The 20,344-nt window shown below is 48.4% G+C and overlaps 7 protein-coding genes across 7 annotated transcripts; 2 read left to right on the top strand and 5 right to left on the bottom strand.

Moving 5' to 3' along the window:
* Positions 1-32: 32 nt before the first annotated feature.
* BDV59DRAFT_191567 (uncharacterized protein) lies at positions 33-2,111 on the bottom strand (the record flags this gene model as incomplete). The annotated part of the gene is made up of 6 exons (XM_073691920.1): positions 33-539; positions 604-725; positions 778-1,205; positions 1,438-1,490; positions 1,695-1,814; positions 1,866-2,111. The coding sequence occupies 6 exons, from the start codon at positions 2,109-2,111 to the stop codon at positions 33-35; spliced, it is 1,476 nt and encodes a 491-aa protein (XP_073550382.1).
* A 703-nt stretch (positions 2,112-2,814) lies between these two features.
* BDV59DRAFT_191568 (oxygenase MpaB family protein) lies at positions 2,815-4,010 on the bottom strand (the record flags this gene model as incomplete). The annotated part of the gene is made up of 2 exons (XM_073691921.1): positions 2,815-3,621; positions 3,981-4,010. 2 exons carry the CDS (start codon positions 4,008-4,010, stop codon positions 2,815-2,817), a joined length of 837 nt encoding a protein of 278 aa, XP_073550383.1.
* A 4,676-nt stretch (positions 4,011-8,686) lies between these two features.
* Positions 8,687-10,096, top strand: BDV59DRAFT_199621 (uncharacterized protein; the record flags this gene model as incomplete). The annotated part of the gene is made up of 4 exons (XM_073693394.1): positions 8,687-8,895; positions 8,954-9,142; positions 9,199-9,422; positions 9,483-10,096. The coding sequence occupies 4 exons, from the start codon at positions 8,687-8,689 to the stop codon at positions 10,094-10,096; spliced, it is 1,236 nt and encodes a 411-aa protein (XP_073550384.1).
* Positions 10,097-10,230: 134 nt separating this feature from the next.
* BDV59DRAFT_211269 (Zn(II)2Cys6 transcription factor) lies at positions 10,231-12,974 on the bottom strand (the record flags this gene model as incomplete). Its single annotated transcript, XM_073695770.1, has 6 exons — positions 10,231-11,206; positions 11,266-11,454; positions 11,506-12,128; positions 12,181-12,261; positions 12,308-12,559; positions 12,816-12,974. The coding sequence occupies 6 exons, from the start codon at positions 12,972-12,974 to the stop codon at positions 10,231-10,233; spliced, it is 2,280 nt and encodes a 759-aa protein (XP_073550385.1).
* A 2,058-nt stretch (positions 12,975-15,032) lies between these two features.
* On the top strand, positions 15,033-17,105 carry has1 (ATP-dependent RNA helicase HAS1). Its single transcript, XM_073688781.1, has 6 exons — positions 15,033-15,575; positions 15,632-15,713; positions 15,764-15,981; positions 16,031-16,623; positions 16,681-16,773; positions 16,831-17,105. Exons 1-6 carry the CDS (start codon positions 15,083-15,085, stop codon positions 17,062-17,064), a joined length of 1,713 nt encoding a protein of 570 aa, XP_073550386.1. The 5' UTR covers positions 15,033-15,082; the 3' UTR covers positions 17,065-17,105.
* On the bottom strand, positions 17,106-17,693 carry BDV59DRAFT_172831 (uncharacterized protein). Its single transcript, XM_073688782.1, has 2 exons — positions 17,383-17,693; positions 17,106-17,325 (listed from the first exon to the last, which is right to left on the bottom strand). Exons 1-2 carry the CDS (start codon positions 17,600-17,602, stop codon positions 17,297-17,299), a joined length of 249 nt encoding a protein of 82 aa, XP_073550387.1. The 5' UTR covers positions 17,603-17,693; the 3' UTR covers positions 17,106-17,296.
* A 66-nt stretch (positions 17,694-17,759) lies between these two features.
* BDV59DRAFT_172838 (cytochrome P450) lies at positions 17,760-20,201 on the bottom strand. Its single transcript, XM_073688783.1, has 5 exons — positions 19,141-20,201; positions 18,959-19,080; positions 18,606-18,910; positions 18,430-18,531; positions 17,760-18,378 (listed from the first exon to the last, which is right to left on the bottom strand). Exons 1-5 carry the CDS (start codon positions 20,065-20,067, stop codon positions 18,191-18,193), a joined length of 1,644 nt encoding a protein of 547 aa, XP_073550388.1. The 5' UTR covers positions 20,068-20,201; the 3' UTR covers positions 17,760-18,190.
* Positions 20,202-20,344: the final 143 nt, after the last annotated feature.

Genomic DNA, 20,344 nt, shown 5'->3' on the forward strand with positions numbered 1-20,344 from the left:
TATATGCATCAATATAGATTCCAAGTAATAAGTTAAATGAAGCCCAGAGTTTTCAAAAGCTCCAGAGCCAACTTTGCGACCTCTCCTATAGCCTCCGAGTATTGATCATAGTCTGTGTCTGGAAGTGTCTTTATAGTACCCAAAATTGTTTCGGTGAGTGTGTTCACGATGCTCGGCAAAAATTCCCCAGAGATGTCGCTTCCCAATAGCACAGAGACCCCACTATTGACCAGATCCTGCACAAGAGGCTTCACCGGTCTTGTGGCGCTCACCACTACCGAGCTGAAAGCCTGTTCCCAGTAAGGGAGATGTTGGCCATGATACACCACGGATATACCCGTTGCTGATGCCCAAATCATTTCGTCTTTAAGGTAAGGTATTTCAACTTTGATAATGTCATCGATATTTTTTTCCACGACATCCGTATTGAGCTTGCCTTTGACAGTAAACGTATTGTTCCCAGGAACCACATTTTTTACTTCAACTAAGGCTTCACCAAGAGTCGTATTCGCTATTAAAATACCTAGTGTGACGTTGCCCTATGTACTCCGAAATAAATCATAATGCTCGTGACATAACACCTGCAGATGGAGAAGTACATACCAGCGTTACAGAAGCCGGTGACGGGTTTTCCAGGATTGCCTTTCCAGCCACATTGTAGCCATCCGCGTCAGGTTCCTGAATTCCGAACTTGAGAATTTCGAGATCTGGGAAGTGGTTAAACCCTTAGAAGCGTCAGTATAGGTATACAGATATCGGTAGAACTAGGCCTCTTACCTGTGAGTTCCACTTCCTTGTACAGGTCTACCCAGGTATGAATGGCACCGAAAGTCACTTTAGCCCTACCTTTACCGGCAACAGTAAAAGTTGGATTGTAAGCCACTCTGTCGACTAGCCTGCCAAACTGTTCAAGATCGCCAAGTTTCAGTCGCTGGTTTTCCACTGTAATGGGCTGGTTGGAGTGATACGTGAGTTTTGGTAGCTCCACTGTTGCAAAAGGTATGATATCGGGTGCTGTGTCAGGCAAAAAGAATGATACATTCATTGGATCCAGACCGATTGTAAAGGTATCAGGAACGCGGACGTGGCTCAGAACGGAGAACTGAATGGTGTCGTTGGTAGGGTCCAGAAGGGTGATATTGATCGCAGGTATTGGAACACGCTCAAGAAGATATTGCCCAAATGCTGGTGCTGCGTATAAGATGCTATTCATGGGGGTCGTATTGTTAGCTTAGATCATATGTGGTAATTGAAAATGTTCAGTTAGTTATACAATCAGCACAGAACTTACATAATAGGAAGCCCAACTGCCAGCAGGACCACCCCTAACAAGCCGTAGCAGATAAAATACCGAGCAATGTTTGTGTTCCCAAGCCCTCTGGTACAGAACTTAGTGACTTTCTCACCTTCGAATGCAAAATATTGGAAGGCACAAACTTCACACGCTTTCGTTCCGTAGAATCTGTAGCTTTCGCGTCCTCAAATTCTTTCTCTTTCCCTTTGGCTTCAATGTTTGCTCCTACATATACTCTGATATTGCTTTAGCCTCATGCCGAATAAAACGAATAGATACTCATACGGCCTGTCTTTCGTGCTCTGGACATTGAATATTACGCCGAGGATATGAAGAATCCCCTATATAAAGGATTAGATCACAATATGTATAGTGGATAGAAGGCAGACGTTGCACTCACGAAGGCAGCACATCCCAGCCATGAAATTGCAGCAATAAAAGCAAATGCAGTTCCAGCTTTATAGGTCTCACAATTAATATCAGCATGGAGCTGGAAACCGTAGCAGGTAGATTCAAAAAACTAGGCACAGTCGATTAGCCTTGCCATGCAGACTTCTCACTGATATCTCACCTGGATAATAAGGGCGAATATTGCAGCTAGGGTCCAAGCCAATCCAGCGATGAGATCGTATAGGAAGTTAGGGTATGGTGGAATCAGTGCAGCGAACACGGTGACCCCCGCCAGAACTTCAATGTAGATCATCAGTTCTGAAGTCCAGATAGCATTATAAATGAACTTGGCATTTAATCCGAGAACTATGATTGCTGATGCTATAACTCCCAGTCGCGCAAGGATTGAAAATGCAGTAAGGATCATATTTGACCTATAATCACTAGATCCTAACAACCTATCGAAAATGTCTCATTGATCATGGACCAAAGATTACAAAATGGCAAGGTAGTAGATGGAAAGGTCTGAATATTAACGTAATCTCCCCTATAGTATTATTTTCTGTTCCATTATCTCTCCAATATTACAAAATGTCTTTGAATGAGTACCTAATGCAGCTATTCTTTAGCTGCCATGGCAGGTTGGCCCGCGGGATGAGCTCGGGGCCAGACAAGGGGTTCAATTATGAAAGCCAACTATCCCCTGTTTCACGGCTCATTTTAGGTTAATAGGCACTTCATGCAGACCTTAGCAATACTTAGGTGGGGTAATCTTTGGCAGCCAGCAGGAAGCGCCAGCAGGACTAATATGCGGTGATTCCGACAAAAAGGATCTCGAGAATTGACTTAGAATAAAAGATGCACGTAAAAGCTTATTACGGAAATTTGGACAAAGACAAAATATCCATGAGACAAAGCAATAAGGGGGCAAATTTTGGTTTTGAATATGCTACATGAGGCGATAGGAGTATCCATAACATATACGATAACGTTGGTGTACTTCAAGATATGATTGCAAAGCCTGTAGGTTTTAAAAACAAAACATGACAGATGTAGCTTCACCATTTCCCGAAAAATGTCCATCAGTCGTAGTGAGTGCCGTGTATGGAGACTCCACTCATCCCTCTTTCTTAATCCTTGACAAGCTGTCCTCCTCTCTTGTTCATTCTCTTCCTTACAAGCCTCATAGAATATGTTTTCGGCAGTGTGCGAATAAACCGTGGCGTCAATGGATAAACCCCAGACATTCCAGAGATGAAAAGGCCGGTAATGGCTCGAGATGATTTGGTAGAGCGGAGGGCAAACTGCTCGCGGATGGCGGGCGGCAACTGCTCTGCAGTAATGCGACGGACGAATGGCATTGCGAACCAAACAGCAGGCTTGATCCAGAATGGAATACCTTTGGGATGCCAGAGGTCTTTGAGAACCATCCGGGCATCGACGCTAACGTCGAGGTGATTCTGGACCATATCCTTCCAGTACACCCGGAAAGCACGCAGGTTGGCAGGCCACATCTCTCGCGGGACCTGTAGGGATGTACCCATTATAGAGTACGCTTGGTAGACTCTCTCAGCCATAGCGGGTGGAAGAGGCCCATAAATAAGCTCGTACATGCTGACCATAGAGGCGTAAATTGTGGCAGCAACCCAAAGCTGAAGCCCAGGGTCCATAGCATCGTAGGCTTTATCTTTTTCACCTCCCTTGACTCTGGAGTGTGCTTTGTCCACCCAAGCCCTCATTGCTGCTTTCTCGTCCTCGTTGCCAAATATCATGACGTAGATATACATTTGAGTGTACTGGGCCCGGCTGATTGCCCTGGTGGTGAACGTACTGTGGTCGGCAACTCCTTGGCCAACCTTTGGGTGGGCAATTTGGAGCAAGATAGCCGCAGGGCCTCCAGCAAGAGCGATTCCTTCTCTCGCGACCTTCTTCAGCTCCTTGATTGCTAAAGGAGACTCCCCAACGGACCGTGTGTCCTTGTCGATGGTGATGGAGTAGGAGCCGTCGGACGATGTTTTCTCCATGATGCCTAGGTGCAGTTCTTTGTATGTGTGCGTATAAATCGAAGCGAAGTTTGTTGAGACAAGTCTACTTAGGAAGTATGTTTTAGGGAAAGAGTGCACAGAGGATATGCTATGGCTTCACGATGCATATAACGATTCTTCTAGTATATCTATGACTCGTTAGCCTTGCCACCAATGGTCTTCACCTGGGTGAGAAGGTACCCGAGGACCGTCAACCGCGAACCGCATCGGTAGGTTGGCCATTCATAAGTGATATACACTTGTATACGTACACAGTCTCTGAAGTAGTCTGGGTATCTCATCTTACTGGAGGAACTTTCAAGTCATAAGGACGATACCATGGCGTGTTGTCCTTGTTGGCATCATTCGTAGACATACATCCAATAAGAAGACGCCATGCTCGCCCTTCCTTCGTTGGAATGATAATATAGATGCTGAAAGTATGGACTAGCTGTTTTAGACGTAGCTCTTGGCCCTTTAGGTTTATCGGTGCATCGGACCGCGGAGTGATATCCAACTGTACTGGATCTCAGACGTTTGCTTCCCCAGTTGTCTCTCTCCACAACGTTTAGGGATGCATCATAGGTCTATGTGCAGGGTCTATCCCCCCAAGTCAGTACTAACTACGATGTTTTGGTCATTTACCGAGTCCCTGAAGTCTCACCTAGAGCGTACACGCCACGAATATCCACACCGTCAATCTGCCCATGCGTGGCTTAGCTATTCTGAGCGTAGGACTTCATGCATAAATATCAATGTAGGCCTGAACTGCCTATCGATCTGCATTATCCTGGATTTCCCAATGTTACCCCATACCCCGCCTTCTCAAACCCCTCATTAGCATCAGTTGTTCAACCGTAGTTTCCGCGGCTGATTTCCTAAAACGTACTTGGGTGTGAGGAAGACCTATGATTATCAGTAAGGCCATCGAGGTGCTTGATGGCCTTCTGCCATCTTGCCTGGATAGATATATGACATGAAGTAATGAGTACCAAGAACATGAAAACGTCGTCTTTGTGACCACAGCATACTGTCACTCGAACCTATTGTGATGAAATCCTGATACAGGTCAGAGCAGGAGACAATCACCAGTGCCTCTATTATAACTGGGCCTGGACGTTGCCGTGACCATTTGTCTGTGGTCTTACGAGATATCAAGTAAAAAAAAAATCTAAATTTTTTTTCCTGGGTGCCATGCATGGTTGACGAAAGCTGCAGAAGCACTCTTTACAATTCTCATTTGCGACGAGATCATCTCCTGGTCCAAACTGCACCAGTGTTTTTGACATGGTTGAACGAGGTTTTAATGTCAGTTCATTGGGCGGGACATGATTGATCCCATAGCCTACTGCGTATCTGGAAGATGCACTGGACATGCAATTGTTAGCTCGTATGTGGGGAAAATCGGTTATCATTTCACATGTCATGGCAAAAGCCTGTCCCTGGAATTTCTCCGGCTTTGGCCACGGCTTCACTTAATCAACACTGCGAGCCGAGCTCATTGCGGCCTATGATTGGAGCACCATATAAGGGCAGAACTCCCTTTTCCCTTTGCGGGTATAGTCCATCGCACCCCGCATATTAGTAAACGGAGATGACTTCCCTAAAGCTCTGATTAAATCACGGATCTCATATTTTGATCACCTTCTTTTTCCCCCTCTGATGACCAAAGAAAGTCTTTAGTGTAACTGTCAAATTCGGTGGCAAACATAACAACTCCCTACAATGCGAGCCTCCACACCTTTTTTTGTTTTTATGATCGCCAATTTTGCCAGGGGTGGCGCTGAAAAAAGAAGTGAATTGCCCGACAGCATAGAACAGCTAAAGATTCAACTGTGCGTCCAGCTTGGAAGACATTGATTGGCTTTTGGAGTTTTGGAGCGGAATTTGTTTGCTAATGAAGACCCAGGAGCTCATTATCCAATGCAATTGTCACGGCACAGTCGAATCCTTCGTTACCAGAAAGCACAGGCGCAACTTTTTTGGACAAGTTACCGATCCCACCAGCGAGTGTTCTCCTGCAACTTTTGACAGGTGTACCTCGAAGCGTCTATAGTGAGCTCACGGATCCTATCACGCGCCAACAGCTGATCGAAAATTTCAAAGATGGAGACTACCCGGAGTGGTATGAGGACCTTCCCGAAGGGGTAAAAGACTACTTGTCCGAAGTTGCGACTAGTATGACTGAGGCTGGAGTTGCATATGACCCGACTGTTCCAATCGCTGCAGATTCGTCAGAGGCAACGTCTGCATCAAATTCTAATAGGGACGAACTTTGAGAGATTGTCGCCTAAATAACCAGAAATAGTCATGGCAGGTGGCCTGGGATCTTGTCGGATATTAAGCATGGAAGATGAGTCGATGAATGATGATCATGCTACCAGCTGGCCTTTCATACTGTATTATGACTTCCGAGTAACAAACATATCGGCAGCTACACGGAGTATCGTTGTGGAGACAATGTGGTAAATCAAACTAGATCCTTCGTCAGAAAAAAAGTGACATGCGGGCCTCAGCTATTCATCCCTTGAAAATCCCTGCTTTGGTGTGCATAGTCAGATGTGAAATTCCCCATGGCATCTTATGGCGACTAAACTGGTGCGTCAAATGATCTGCACCTAGTAGAGTTAGCCAGGATGTGCTCAAACTCGGCACGTTGAAACAGCAGCCTACAGATGCTTCGTGGCCCCTACTAGACTAATGGCTGTTTTCGGGCCGGGCTAGGGCAAACTTTAGTTCACGCCGTCGGCCCGAGCGGTGGAGTGGCCAGCTGTAAGCATGTTTGATGGCTTAGATATGTTTAGCTCTAGATATTTAGATATTTTGTGGCTTCCTTCCGGAATAAGATTGGATAGTGGGATTAGTGGGATGCGTGTGCAGTATAGCCTCGCTATTGGCCACCACAACCAAAAGCCTAGACACCGATGTCCACGCTACTAGCATTATTCTCCGTCGTTTACCATAAAATGATCGGACTTTGGTATCCTGCATTTTTCCCGGGCCTTCGGTAAAAAGAGGCGGAAATATTCCACAATTGCCGACAGCCCCTAATCCTACCCCATGCATGTCCTTGATTACGCAAAGTCGCACATCGCTTAAACAGCCATGAAACACGAAGCACGAGTGTCATAGTTTATTTGGGCTATAGGTACGGTGGACTGTTATAGGATGTAGAGCACTGTATAAAGTACCTTTACATATACATGCAGCTGCATGTCAGATTGACTGGGTTATTCGGAATTTGCTTCACATCAGAGTACCCACACTTTTGGGATCCTGGTAGCTACTAGAATAGTTGGATCGAGCCGTATCTAATACTCGGTGCGCCTAATCGGCTCCCTGGGCCCTATCTGTGCCGCTCGCCTAGTCGCTAATAGTTTCATGATTCCTTGAAAAAGCAGCTCTGGTGTAAAGTGAAGAAGATCTTGCTGATGACAATATGCAGACATCAAATATGAATTCAGCCTCAAACGATTATATTCCAACAAGCACCAAACGTGATTCCTCGGTATTTGAGTTCGAATCGGAGTGCCACTTCAATCCAAACCTGCAAAGACAGATTCAGATACAAGAGCCTCCACGCAAACGATCGCGAGTCGCCTGTACGTGGTGTCGAGAACGCAAAGTCCGATGTGATGTCTCTAGTCATGGACTTCCTTGCACAAATTGCGAACTTGACAATCAAGAATGTGCTCTGCAATCACACTCAGTTCGGTAAGCCATGGTATCTTCCTTTGAAAAGTTGTCTCCCGAATACCCTTATCAACGTCTGAAACCGTTTACCAATTGACAAAACAGTGTGTCTGGCGCAGACAGTATCTCTGGAAAAAATGTGATCCCTTATGCACCATATCGCAGACCCTCTGTTGCACCTAAGAATTCTTTGCGACAGGTATCGGACGCAAAGACTAATAGCCCGTCCTCTGCTACCTGGAAACCAGGTAAGAATTTCTTCTTTGGGTTATCAACGTATACTCAACGATGACAGACACGTTCTCACAGTCCTTGAACTTACCTTCTGCTGGCAGTTACGGGATCTGGCAAAAAGTCCAGAGCGAAACAGCATCCACTCCAAATGTAATATTCTCATTTTATTCATTTCTAAGACTGCCAGGGCTTCGGGCTATTCCTCGAGAAGATTTACGATACCTGAGCGCAAAGGGTTGTCTCCACGTTCCAGTCCGCTCAATTCTTGATGAATTTGTCAGAAATTATTTTCTTTACATTCATCCAACCCTTCCACTTTTGGACGAAGCCAATTTCTGGCGTATATACCGCAACAAACAGACTCTATCGCGGAAAGACCAGTCTATGTCTTTGTTTACGTTTCAAGCCATGTTGTTTACCAGTTGTGCTGTATGGCCATCTGCCATGAACCTTTAAAAGCCTTATCCTAACAACATTGGCAGTTTGTCTCTTCGTCTACATTAAGGACTGCTGGATTCACCGATGCAAGAACCGCACGGAACAGCATATATACTCGAGCTAAAGTCAGTGCTGATTCCTTGATTCCTTGTATTCTACAGTGATCTAACAAGAACAGCTTCTTTACGATCTGAAATGCGAAAAAGATGTGCTAGCGAGCGCACAGGGAGCTATATTGCTCACATTCCAAAGCTCATCGGTTGATTTGCATGCGGGAAGTTTGTGGTTAAGTATCGCAATTGAGAATGCTATGGTATACGGGGCTCATAGACTTGAACGTGACTCTGAATCCGATCGAAATGATCCTCATAGAAATACACGGAGGCGCGTGTGGTGGTCAATTCTAATTCGAGACAGAATACTTCCTCTTGGCCTCCGACGGCACCTTCAAATAACACCCCGCACATTCGACTTATCACTTGATCCCATAACAGAATCCGACCTGGAAGACGAGATTTATAATTCGGAGGTTTACGACCCTGATACTAAAAGACTTCTTGCCAGAGTGCTCAAGGTACAATGTGAATTATGCATGGTCTTGACAAATATCATCATGCTCGTGTATGCACCGAAGGCTTTTGGCCAATCGTCTTTGACTGAAGAGAGCGACGCCACTGGTATTATTCGACAGGTAGAGGAAGGTAGAGCAGGATTGGAGGAGTGGTCAAATAATGCGAAGTCTGCTCTTGCGCCTGCTATCAACACAGAAAAGACGCACGGATCCGTGGCCCTTTACTTTGGTCTAGCTTTCCTTTACTACCAGTCAGTGAGGCTTCTTCCCCAGAGCAGAATGTTCTCAACAGACTAATGTACTTTACAGTGCAGCTCGCTTAGCTCTTTGTCAGTTTGAAGCCTTAACTTTCTCCGTCCACCCATCCCCTGTCCAGGAGCCTCAGGTAGAGGTATTTGGTCGAATCCAAAACGAACTCGAAGATGCTATTGGTTGTATCGACGATACGATGAGACGGTTCCTCGCTCGAGGGGTAGCTCATCATCTTCCGATTAGCACGTATGCACACTATCACTTTCTTCTTTCTTTCGATATACCTAACTGCGCCTTCTCAGAATCGCATATGCCGCTCTGCCGCTATTATTGAATGCTTTAGACATTAAGCTCTCGACCTCCAGGTTACAATCAGCTACTCGGAAGCGGCGTTTTCGTCACTATGCCAATGTCATGCAGCTCTATCAAGACCGATATGATGGCACCGACAGTGTAGCCATGTTTATCCAGAAGACCCTTCAGTTTGCAAGCTCAATGCTGATCCCTAGAAACCAAGACCCCGAAGGTAGGTAAACCATAGCCGGTAAAACATTACTAGCACACATCTGACTCGTTCAACTGATAGGTTCTGGCTCTTCCATTTCACATAGTTGGACAGAAATGTTCTCTCAAAATCCTCAGTTATACTTGCGCATTGCACTTTCCCTTGACTACGCTTTCACCTGTGGTCACTTTCCAGAAGCGACAGAGCTCCCGGGCCTCATCGGAAATCTAATGGCTGATAGTGAAGCACCTCACTCTGGAAGTTCTATAAGTGTCCCTGGACTGCAGCCCATACACCGCCAGAGCCCAATTCCTTCGTTCAGCGAACTTCTGGATTCGACCACAGACGGCAGTTTTGAGGAGCCGGAAGATTCACAGCAAGCAGGCCCTCCTGCTGTGCAAGCAAGTCCAGTGTCCCTCGAATCGATATTGAATAAACCAGATTCTCCTCTTCCTCGGCTTGGGCACGCCACGGGCCCTTATTACTCTTTCCCTTTCACTCCTTTCTCCCAGGGCGAGGGAATATCGCAGCCGCTCTTAAATGAAAGCCCGAAGGACGAATGTCATACTTTCTTTGATTTTGAGTCCCCGGTGCCTGAAACCAGCTCTGCACCTGGTATGGGCGGGATAGGGGGTAAAAATCATACGTCGTCCGAGGCTGAATCCGCTCAGGGACCTCCTGGTACTGCGTTCTGATGTAAAGCGACGACAGCACATTTATTAGGTTATCTACTGCATAGGCAAATTGACCGCAGACTTGACAAATTTGAAAGATTGATTGCAATTATGTACTGAAGATGCAAGAAATCACCAAGTAGCATGTCTCTAATTCACATTTTCCCATTACAGTCTATTTGCCCGTTCCCATAGATTTCGTGTGGGAAGGAATCCATGTACGTCGGATTAAACGTCGCCTGGCTAATGTAATCAAGCAGCCTCAGGTCTAACGTGTGCTTGAAATCATTAAAGGCGAACGACTCGAAGTCTCCCGTGTAATCCGCGGTCTTGTCTGGGGATAGCTCGGGGGCATCTGGTACTGGGATGGAAGGACCGGGTCCCGTGGTCGGTTGGCACCGTGGTATGTTGAGGTCGAGATTGAGATCATCCTGATTTAGGTATGTTGGGCTGTCGTCGTATCCGTATGAGCCCTCAAAGGCTGATTGGGGTATGTCTGGGAATGAAGTCGGGACCGTCGGTCCACCTTGATTCTCTTGCGTCTCCTCGTTGCTCTCAACTATATCCATTTCGCTGTCCTGTGGCATGACAATAGATACTGGCAACCGATCGGATGAAGGACACCAGAAAGTGGTTTCCCCCAGCATATCGGCTGCGCTTTTCAGTTCCCCGGATGACACCCACGGCAGTTCAATCTTCAGAGAATCACCTTGCGTGGGGCGAAGCAGTTCTGGTAGCGCGCCATCATGAGGAAGACGGCCAACGGAGAGACTGTAATCTACCGAAGTAGACACGAGGAGATACAGACGTGGGTAGTAGAGGAATAGATCTAGCCAGCCACTCAGTCTGCTCTTTGAGGGGCCCAGTGATATGAGATCCGTCCCGACAGCGTCTTCTATTAACTGCCGATCCTCTCGAACCAAAAGCTCCTGCGAGATCCTGTAAACCAGCTGAAGTATTTGATTCGAACCAACCGCAACAAAGTTGGTCACATCGTAGAGGGTCGCGGACCTGCGGTATATCTCAGCGAGGAGGTCGAGTCGTTGTGTTCGGATCCTTGTTTCGTCAGGCGTTCGCGCGAGCTTCACATCTAAAGCTGAAACAATCAACGGCATTGCCACAAAAGCGAGTCTGTCAATTGAACAGTGGTCAGTGGGATGGTTAGTACATGTAGTGGGCCGAATACTCACAAACACAGGGGAATGAACTCTATGTTCTGTCTCTCACTAAAGTGCTTCATCGTTTGGTTCAACCCTTGGACTGAGTTCTGGAGATAATCACGACATTCGCACAGTTGATCTGCATAAGTCTGACCGGCGAACTTTGTATGGCTCTCGAGAAGAAGTGCTTCATAGTGCGCAATGTGCAATTGCGCAGTGCTAGGATCGTGTTAGTGTATGTGCACTCGGTAGTTTGTATCTTTCACTTACTAATAGTACAAGTAGGTCATCTTAATCATGGTCGTGGCTTGCTGGGGTATCTTGTCGGCAGCAGTATCAGATTTGAGCAGTAGGAAGTTCTTCTCCCATTTGAGGAGCTCCTTCTTCGTATTTGATATCCCATTCTGATAGGCCTGAAACTTCTTGAAAGGGAGAGATGGCGAGGATGCGCCGTAAGACGTGAACATAAACGACACCATATCCGTAACCAAGACAGCAAGGCGACATTGTTGCTGTAGGACCTCGATGAGGATGCGCTTCGAACTCCGATTATATACGTTAGAATAATTGATTTCATCAGCAAAATCAGATTCGTCGAAGTAGTTTGCCTCCGCATTAAAATGCTTTGAGGTCACCTGCGTACGGCGCCTTAGACCCAGACATAGTATCCTGTCCCGGAGCAATATCGACCACCATAATCTCTTCTTCACACAGTCCTCGACCTGATCTGACTGTGGGGTAGGCTGCTTTCCCAGCATCACCGCATTTTGAGTTGCATTCGCGAGCCACAGACTGCCAATCTGTGGATCATCCGGAGAAACATGATGGGACAGAAGGATAGCACCCTGAGCTTTGCTCAACGGTTGATCTTCGGCTTTAAGGTCTAATAGCAACTATAAATATATTAGCCATTGGTTGTGTCAATTTAGCTGAAAGGCAGCAAACCTTGGCTCTGTTGTAGAATGCGTTTCGTGCGACTCGCTTATCTTTGAACCCGCATTGTTGGATGCTTGCTTCTGAGACATACTGTTCTGGTAAGTAACACGCTGGCCAAATAAGTCACAACACTCACAGTACAACTTGTGAACAGCATTGCCTGAAACACAAAAACCGACATCTTCAGGCCCCGACCCAATAGTCCATTGTCACACTCCAGATACATGTGCCAGAAGCTGGCCTCGTCCAACACCGGCGTCCCTGGGTGTACATGTAGAAAATATTGTTTCACAAAGTCGTCAAGGGCAGGCTGCGCCGGTACCATGAGACATCCTTTGGACACCAGGTATGATATATCTTCCTTATCAAGTAGTTGAAGGTTTCGTAGCTCAAGATACGGGTAGGTGGAATATTCGACATGGCCGGACGGTGTAGAAGGTTTAACTGGTTCATCTGCACATAGGAAATTAGTTTCAATATGAATTGCGCAATGAGTGAGTTCATCCACTTACTAGTCGGTGCCAGCCTATCATTGAAAGAAAATTCCGGGGCATTCCCAGATGATACCATAGCACCCGTGGGGTTGTAGATTCTCGAACTGTATGCAGGGTCAGCGGTCATTCGCCCGCGAAAACATATCATACTAACAATCTGGGTAGCTTTTCCCGAAGGACACATTTCTCCTGCCCATCCTGAATGCATCTTGTACAAGGACAGCCCCTAAACGAAGCGTCGCATCGCACCTTGCGCTGGTGACACCAGACACAGGCACGCGATGCCCTCCTACCACGATTAAACAACATCAGGCGCTGGAAGGGTTGTTGGATTGTTCGAGGCGTATTTCGGACAGATTTTGCTCGAAATTAACAGAGTAACGATGGCTAAAGGTACACTCCACAGTAATAGAGCAGTATCATGAGTCCCAGCTGAGGTAATGTCTTGTCCTAGACTACGCCATCGTTCACTCCTGGCAGGATACGAAGTACGAAGACCGCCAACCATAGAACCAGACCCTCGCTAGGAGAACGGTAGGGTCATCTGAGCCTATCAGTCTTAAGATCCATGCTGATACCCCGCACCATGTGTGCACAGGATTGATCTACTTTTTCGACGACACCTCCGCCTTTCGGATCTCGCTAAGGCGGTCTCTTTCAGGTCGAGCCCTGTTACATCCTCTTTTTTACTAATACCATGATCAACTCCCAGAGTGCCAGCCTCAATGCGGCACGGGAGAGCACAGGAAGAAATTCCTTCAAAGTACAAAACCGAGACCCTAGAGGGCGTTAAACAGTGCACTGCCGCTGGTCTCTGAAATTACGATTGGGGTTCATGTGGCCTAGTGTATGCGCCGTCTTGTTTTAGGTTCAACAGCTCCACCCGCGAGCCGAAAGCCGCGCAAGTGGGGGATACGGAATAACAGACATTTCTCCATATTGAAGACATCTATCTAGTGCCCAAAACAGTCCGATGGGACGTCCTGTTCAGCATGTGAATGGGGTAGAATCGACGCATTGCGGCGCTGTTTTCCGCCACAAAATAGATTGCGGGCAAGGATTTATATTGAAATTTGGCATCTGACAGAATGATTATCATTTTAAATGGTCGGCTATAATTCAGCACGAGAAAGGGTTTTGCATATACCCCAGTCAACAAGCCATCGCTCGTGAGAGATGAACTCCAGGCTCGGTACGCGGTACGCATACCATAAGAAGACTTGAGTTTACCTTAATTTGAGCTGCGGTCCGGAGATCTGGGGTACAAACCACTGGGGAGAACAAATAGAGAGAGGTTCTTTCTTAACGGCTGTCTCTGGCCTGGCCATGTATGTCTTTTTGATCGGCCTGGCTTACCTCGGGAACAAACGGACTAGGTTCCCATCATATCATGATTTTGTAGATACATACCCCGTCATACTGGTATCTCGAAATTGTAAATACGTCATTGCATCGGTCCCACTTTCCGTATACCGAATTCCTTCGTAGTACCTACATTTTTGATGATTCCAACTCTGTATCCGAACCCGATGCCGAACCCAAGCCACATGGGGCTCCATATTCCCATGTTTCTCCCAACCTCTGACCTGTTACGGCAGTTCTCAGACAGGACAATTTCGATTGGAGTCTTGTGGGTCACATGTGTTCCAGCTAATAACAGTCACCTGCACAGAACGCCTCGGCATGTATTTGATGTGTGCGCTCGGAGATCATCGCAACACATGCTCGATTGGGCGAGCTATTTGGTAGTATGCAGTCATCTAGAATAGATGTAATGATGATGCTAAATTTGCTACAATGTGTAGATGCCACAATTTTGTAGAAGAGTGTTTAAAAGCGTGCCATTTACGGGCGCTAGCTTTCTGATGTCCGGTGTATATCACGAGAAGCCAAGCAGGGGCCGTGAGATTGGATCCGCTACTTTAAGATACCATAACGGCTTTGCAAGGTACAGTATTGGTTAATGTGCCGCGCATAGACCACTCTTTGAACTGAATAATGTTTGCTTAACCATTGGCACTGGATATATACCCTGCTCAGGTGACCTGGAGCATAGCCTAAGGTATTCAAGAAACCTAGAGAGACTTGACCAACGTAAAAAGCTTCTGCCACGCTGGTGTCCCCCAAATCTCTACAGTCTCATTACATGTGCTAAGTTGAACGCATCCAATGTACATTTGGATATACTCCTTCCGGCCCAAACAGGATGCTCTGATGCAAACACACTGCAAACTATGTAAACAACACAAACCCATCTACGGCTACATCACGTGACTTTAAACGGCTCCACTACGATCCTCACACGTGACCGGACCCATTTTTGGGTCTAAAAATTTTGTCTTTTTTGGCTTTTTGTTATCGTCGCAGGCCGAAAATTTCCCCATACCATCGAGTTCTACACATCCTCCTCGCTCAAAATGGGTTCTGCACAGGATCAGACCAAGAAGAGAAAGAGACAAAAGGTCTCTGACGGCACCAAGTCCGCCAAATCTCGTGTCGTCGAGGCCGATGATCAGCGCGAGGTGACGGAGACGACGACGAAGAAGCAGAAGACCGAGGATCCTCTTACGGACGAGACTCCCGATGCCGAAGACGTTGAGCAGACTAAGAACGGAGAGACCGAAGCCAAGGATGTTTCTGAAGCGCCTCTACCGTCCACGATGGGCCTGTCGCTGCCCACCGATGCCGCGCCGCAGAACTTCTCGGACCTGAACCTTTCCGAACCTACCATGAAGGCCATTCGCCAAATGGGTTTTGAGACGATGACGGAGATCCAACAGCGGACGATTCCTCCAACGCTGGCGGGTCGTGATATTTTGGGAGCTGCGAAGACTGGATCAGGAAAGACGTTAGCTTTCTTGATTCCGGCTGTGGAGATGCTGAGCGCGCTGCGATTCAAGCCAAGAAACGGTACGCTAACTCGTTCTGTGTGTTAGAGAGAGGGGGGCTGATACGTGTGACTATAGGAACCGGTGTTATCATTATTACCCCGACCCGAGAACTGGCGTTGCAAATCTTCGGTGTTGCGAAGGAGCTTTGCGAGTTCCAGTAAGCTTTGCGCCTCCCCTTCCTGTCCTGCTCTGGCTAATGCTCTATAGCTCTCAAACATATGGTATTGTTATTGGAGGCGCAAACCGGAGGGCCGAAGCCGACAAGCTTAATAAGGGAGTTAACCTTCTGATTGCGACGCCGGGACGTCTCCTCGATCACCTGCAGAACACCCAGGGATTCGTCTACAAGAACTGCAAGGTTCTCGTCTTGGACGAGGCGGACCGCTGTCTGGATGTTGGTTTCGAAGCTGAGCTTCGCCAGATTGGTATGTATTTGTTGACGGGGTCGCAACGCCGCTTGCTAACCGCCATCAGTGAAAATCCTGCCTTCCGAGGAACGCCAGACTTTACTCTTCTCCGCAACCCAGACCACTAAGGTTGAGGACCTTGCCCGAATCTCGCTCAAACCCGGCCCTCTCTATATCAACGTCGATCACCGGAAAGAACATGCGACCGTGGATGGCGTCGACCAAGGATACATCATCTGCGAGGCCGACAAGCGCTTCCTCCTGCTCTTCACGTTCCTGAAGAAGAACCTGAAGAAGAAGATCATTATCTTCTTCTCCAGCTGCAACGCCGTGAAATACTACGCCGACCTCCTGAACTACATCGATCTACCTGTTCTTGCCCTCCACGGCAAATTGAAACAGCAAACCCGCACGCAACGGTTCTTCGAGTTCTGTAATGCCTCCCAGGGCACGCTCATCTGTACCGACGTGGCCGCGCGTGGTCTGGACATCCCCGCTGTCGATTACATCGTGCAGTTCGATCCCCCAGACGAGCCCAAGTCTTACATCCATCGTGTCGGACGTACCGCTCGTGGTTCGAAGGGCAAGATCGGTCGCTCCATCATGCTTCTGCAGCCTTCGGAGGTTGGATTCCTCAACGTGCTCCGCGAGGCGCGAGTGGTAGGTGCCCTCTTTATTCTTACATACGGACAGGCGCATACTGACACGCATTGACAGCCGGTTGTGGAGTTCGAGTTCCCCCAGAAGAAGATCATCGATATCCAGTCTCAACTGGAGAAGCTCATCGGACAGAACTACTACCTCAACCAGGTATGTGTCTTATAGCCTCGTGTACAATAGTACGTTTGCTAACACTCCCGCCTCCAGTCCGCTAAAGACGGTTATCGCGCGTACCTCCACGCCTACGCGTCGCATTCCCTCCGGTCGGTGTTCAACATCAACAAGCTGGACCTGGTCAAGGTGGCCAAGAGCTTCGGGTTCACGACTCCGCCGCGCGTGGATATCACTCTCGGGGCGAGCATGAGCAAGGACAAGGTGCAGGCGCGACGGAACTACGGCAGCCAGAATAAGGCGGCGCAGCGGTTCAAGCGACGGGCGTAAATACATGATACCTCTTATGTACTATAGAACAAAAGTGGATAGAATTATGCATAATGATTAGCGCTGCATTGTCTTCCATTTGTGGTTGTACTTAGGTGTCTGTATGATGGAGCGTAAAGAAGACCAAGACTGCGCGCCAAATTCACTCTGTTGTATGTAAACTCCAAACGCCAACATTGCACATAAAATCATCAATCATAGACCATCGACCGAGTTGGGAAATAGTAGAGGTTTATCGCGACGATGCGGTATCGACGCCGTCTTCTGGTGGTTAGCAACATGCGACAACCCGTATGTATAGTATACATTCAGACATACATCCAGACTCGATATCCTTCATCATTGATTCCCGTCGGAAATGCCCCATTGTTTTCATCCGTATCGATCGCATATACTGTTGTTGTTCGGGGGAGTAGTGGTATCGGTCTTCGGAGCGATCGGGATAGTATTGCTTGAAGAGGGCGGCGCCCATGGAGACGGCGAAAAGACAGGCGACGATGACGATGACGATAATGGCAGAGGTCGAGAGGACGGCCATATTGAGCGATAGTTGATACGGTGAAGAAATTATGCCAGAGAGGATGTCTGAAAGGGTTACATAGTTGGATGTACGTAGATAGAGATTGTATGGATGAGGGGAGTCAGACCGGCATAGCAGGCATAGCAGGCTCTATATAGGGAATTTCGGTGACCTTCCACGGCGTAATTAAAATTTCTATTGATCAACGGGTCTCAGTAACGCCATTGGCGGCGAACCAGGGTGCATGGATGCATGAACATGAATATGAACATAAGACATGGATATAGACACATCCGGTCATGGAAGCGATTGGACCAGAGGGCTTCTGAGAAACTATACATTGAGCATGGCCCTTCTGCACTTCCACCCCATCCAAGGTTGTTCCTGGTATCTTCGCCCGAGGGTCGGGAAACAGCTTCATTCATCATTCCAAATATAGACCCGATGACGAACGCTCTGCGCTGGTTCCGCGGATCCCGACCCGACACAAAGCTTGTCTGACCGATCTGTCACCCGTGATTGATCAATCGCCCTCACTCTGGGTCTGTTAGGCACCCAAACAGCCGTCGTGAAAACGTACTTCCACCCGATCCATACCTGTCGATATCACTTGCGCGGCTCAAACACCAGCCTCAACTCGCCCATGTACAGCACGAAATTGTCCTGCGCCTCACCCAGAAATTTCTTCCCGTCTTCTCCCGGGGCCAGTCGCATATCGAATTCCATGACCATCCGAGCGACCGTGGTCCGGAGGTTGAGCATCGCCAACGGCTTTCCGATGCAGTTGTATGGGCCTGGTTGATTAGAGTCTTGGGTCATCATGTTTTATGGAACCACAAACATACCGAGTGTAAACGGCGCAAATACCGTTTTATCCTTGATCATCTCGGGGTATTTATACCACCGCTCGGGGATAAACTCGTCCGGTCTCTCATAGCAGAGTGGCGCTGCCAACGTTAGCCCATCCGAAAATAAGAAAGTAAACAATGAAAAAACAAAACCAAAGAAAGAAAAGACATACAACGTCCGATTACATATTGCGGGCAAGACACTGTCATGTTCCCCGGGATAAACACATCGTCGATCATGATCCCCTCGGGAGGCGTCTTCCGCTGTAACGCCCCTGGCACAGGCGGGTACAGACGCAGCGCCTCACTAATTACTCCGTTCAGATGGTTGAGACCGGCGATCTTCGAGTGGAGAAATTCGCCATTCGGCTCGGTTTCGTCCAGGTATGGCGTCAGCTCGGCGCGGAGCTTCTCGACCTCTTCCGGATGACGCACGAGCTCGTAGAAGACGCATGCGAGCGTACACGCCGTGGTATCACTATCAACGTCAACTCCCACCTTCAAGTCTACCCAGCCCCAGACTCACCTTCCAGCAACAACAATCAACCGCGCGTCCCCGTCTAGTAACATCTGTTCCGTCGGCGTCGGCTCCGTGCCTTTCAGATGGGAGATCAACACCGAACTGACATCAGGGATGTCAGGTTTGTTCTACAAATATGATCAGACCCAAGCGCACAGCAAAGACAATGACGAAAACGCAGCACCCACCTTCAACCGATAGAGCAATTTTTGTCCGCAAAAATCCAGAAACCGCCACCAACCATTCGACAACCCCGGAATAGACATCAGCCCCAGAAACAGCCAAATCGGCACGAATAGTCCGATATTGCCCATAGTATCGTTTAGCAAGCGAATAGCCCAGTGGTCCTCGCCGCGCTCTAGACTTCCAAAGCTCTCGTTGAATGTCAGCGTGCCCATGACGTCAAAGCTATACAGGTTCGTCCACTTTGTCGCGTTGACCGGCTGTCCGCGCATGCCGGTCAGCTGCTCGACTAGCAGCTGCCGGTAGATGCGCACGCGTTGCTCGTACCCACGCAGCAGCTTGTCGCTGAAGGCCAACGCCCAGACCTTGCGACGGGCCGCGTGCTCAGCTGGGTCGCGCATATTCTGCAGGGCGATGCCTGGGTGCGTGAAGTCGTACCATGCGGCCTTGGTGCATGGCGACGAGGCGCTGTAGATTGCCTCGACGGCCTTGGGGTGCGAGATGGACAGGTCTGAAGACCCCGTGCGCACGAATAGCCCATACCGATTGTGGTACTCCTGGAGCTTGTGCCAGAGGTTGTGGTTGAGCTGCGTGGAAAGCCAGACGGTGGAGATGCGTGCACCGAGCGGGCCGGGGAAGCGACAGAGCGGGTGCAGAAAGACCCGGTAGATAAGAAGGCTGCTGTACAAGCCTATCAAGTAGGTACCGGCGAGCTGGGAGGTGGTAGGCAGGGCTTGTGTCCATGGCTGGGGCTGGAGATAATGTAGTGATGCGGCCCCTGTAGCGACGGCTGCAAGGAAGAGCTTGATATACAGCGTCACATAGAGATGATGCTCGCCCTTGTTGAAGTAGGCGATGTGCGAGGCGACACCGGCCGCTGCCGCCGAGACATATGAGGTAATTGCTAGAGCCATGTTGGCGATGGCAAACATACAGCCCGACAACTGTGGAGGAAGATGTCGGGTCCCATGCTATTTATCTTATGCCTAGCATGGGTGCAACTATGGGATGGCGTCAACCCCGCTTCGCTTACTCTGCATAATCGTGCAAAATTAGCGACAGGCCTTGAGCATTCTGAGAGATATGTGCAGTGTTCTCCCAGTATCACTTGTCGTACCGACATTACTTGCGGCTTAACGGTGTCAGCACCCCTCTCCTGAGCTGCTAGGCCCGTTGATCGCTCGCTTGGCTGCGACGATGAGTCCTGTC

Source organism: Aspergillus ambiguus, assembly GCF_047715705.1.
Source record: "Aspergillus ambiguus strain CBS 117.58 unplaced genomic scaffold BDV59scaffold_6, whole genome shotgun sequence".
NCBI classification, from domain to species: Eukaryota; Fungi; Ascomycota; class Eurotiomycetes; order Eurotiales; family Aspergillaceae; genus Aspergillus; species Aspergillus ambiguus.

What these genes read in the sequence shown, in the direction of transcription:
- BDV59DRAFT_172838 (XM_073688783.1), bottom strand. Translation starts at nt 20,067, where the DNA reads ATGTTTGCCATCGCCAACATGGCTCTAGCAATTACCTCATATGTCTCG. An exon ending in TTGATTGTTGTTGCTGGAAG is followed by an intron (nt 18,911 to 18,958) that starts GTGAGTCTGGGG and finishes TGACGTTGATAG; the next exon opens with TGATACCACGGCGTGTACGC. An exon ending in ATTTGCGCCGTTTACACTCG is followed by an intron (nt 18,379 to 18,429) that starts GTATGTTTGTGG and finishes CTAATCAACCAG; the next exon opens with GCCCATACAACTGCATCGGA.
- BDV59DRAFT_172831 (XM_073688782.1), bottom strand. Translation starts at nt 17,602, where the DNA reads ATGGCCGTCCTCTCGACCTCTGCCATTATCGTCATCGTCATCGTCGCC. An exon ending in GAAGGATATCGAGTCTGGAT is followed by an intron (nt 17,326 to 17,382) that starts GTATGTCTGAAT and finishes AACCACCAGAAG; the next exon opens with ACGGCGTCGATACCGCATCG.
- has1 (XM_073688781.1), top strand. Translation starts at nt 15,083, where the DNA reads ATGGGTTCTGCACAGGATCAGACCAAGAAGAGAAAGAGACAAAAGGTC. An exon ending in GCGATTCAAGCCAAGAAACG is followed by an intron (nt 15,576 to 15,631) that starts GTACGCTAACTC and finishes GTGTGACTATAG; the next exon opens with GAACCGGTGTTATCATTATT. An exon ending in AGCTGAGCTTCGCCAGATTG is followed by an intron (nt 15,982 to 16,030) that starts GTATGTATTTGT and finishes AACCGCCATCAG; the next exon opens with TGAAAATCCTGCCTTCCGAG.